Raw genomic sequence first — 1,081 nt, 5'->3', positions numbered from 1 at the left:
AAAAAAAAAAAACATTTTTGGGGGGCACCTGGGTGGCTCAGTCGGTTAAGCGTCTGACTTCGGCTCAGGTCATGATCTCATGGTTCGTAGGTTCGAGTTCTGCTTTGGGCTCTGTGCTGACAGCTTGCTCAGAGCCTGGAGGCTGTTTCGGATTCTGTGTTGCCCTCTCTCTCTGACCCTCCCTTGTTCATGCTGTCTCTCTCTCTCTCAGAAATAAATAAAATATATTTAAAAAAATTTTTTTAATAAAAAAATAAAAAAAATTTTTTTGTATGGTATTTATTTACAGCATATACAAATGTGTTGTAATACAACTGCTAAGCAGAGCAGCTCCAGGGAGACAACTGGGCTATGCCTTACGAGCAGGAGGTCCCGTAAGCTCACGCTTGCTCGGCTCCAGCTCTATTGTTCTCACAAGAGTACCTTTTACTTTCAGAGCAGAGGCCGACAGCTTCTCTCCTTCAGGCTTCATGGTTGGGGGCTTGTTGTGAACAAGCTTCCACCATCCGGGTTCGCCGAACTCCTGAGCACCTGAACGGAAGAACATGGGGCTTCCCACACTGAGGCAACCAGCCACTGTGCTCCACCAGGTCGAAGTCTTCTTCCTGGAGAGTCCAAGAATTGAAACATTATTGGCTTTTCAATTTTGTCATTATGTAGAAAATACACTCTACATATACTCTAGGACTCTAAAGCCTGTGCTATGCTATGGAACCTTCAAGGTTTGAAGAAACAGAGCATGGAAGAGTCCAGACAGAGGCTCTAGAGCCTGTCTGGCTTCAAATTCTGGCTCTAGCACCTTCTGGCTGCCTCAATTTCCTCTTTTCTAAAATTAGGATAACAACTTAACTCACAAGGTTGCTGTGGGAATTAAACAAAAAAAAACCAAACAAAGTTCATAAAACACTTATCACATGGATGCCTGGGTGGCTCGGTTAAGTGTCTGACTCGACTTCAGTTCAGGTCATGATCTCGGGGTTTGTGAGATCCAGCCCCATGCTGGACTCTGCACTGACAGTGCAGACAGGAGAGAGAAAGGAGAGAGGGAGGAAGGGAGGGAAGGAGAGAGGGAGAGAGGGAG

The 1,081-nt window shown here is 45.7% G+C and overlaps 1 protein-coding gene across 2 annotated transcripts in view; it reads right to left on the bottom strand.

Annotated features, from left to right (window-relative positions):
- The window catches only part of KAT14 (lysine acetyltransferase 14), a 40,123-nt gene that overhangs the window by 24,989 nt on the left and 14,053 nt on the right, over positions 1 to 1,081 (bottom strand). For both annotated transcript variants that reach the window (XM_039256496.1, XM_039256497.1), the window contains one exon: positions 424 to 605. In XM_039256496.1, the coding sequence (XP_039112427.1) occupies positions 424 to 605 (182 nt within the window). The remainder of the gene's footprint in view (positions 1 to 423; positions 606 to 1,081) is intronic.

This window comes from Hyaena hyaena, unplaced genomic scaffold (assembly GCF_003009895.1).
Source record: "Hyaena hyaena isolate Hyena2069 unplaced genomic scaffold, ASM300989v1 scaffold_579, whole genome shotgun sequence".
NCBI classification, from domain to species: Eukaryota; Metazoa; Chordata; class Mammalia; order Carnivora; family Hyaenidae; genus Hyaena; species Hyaena hyaena.
The sequence above is the reverse complement of the archived record's forward strand: the minus strand, read 5'-3'. Positions and strand labels throughout refer to the sequence as shown.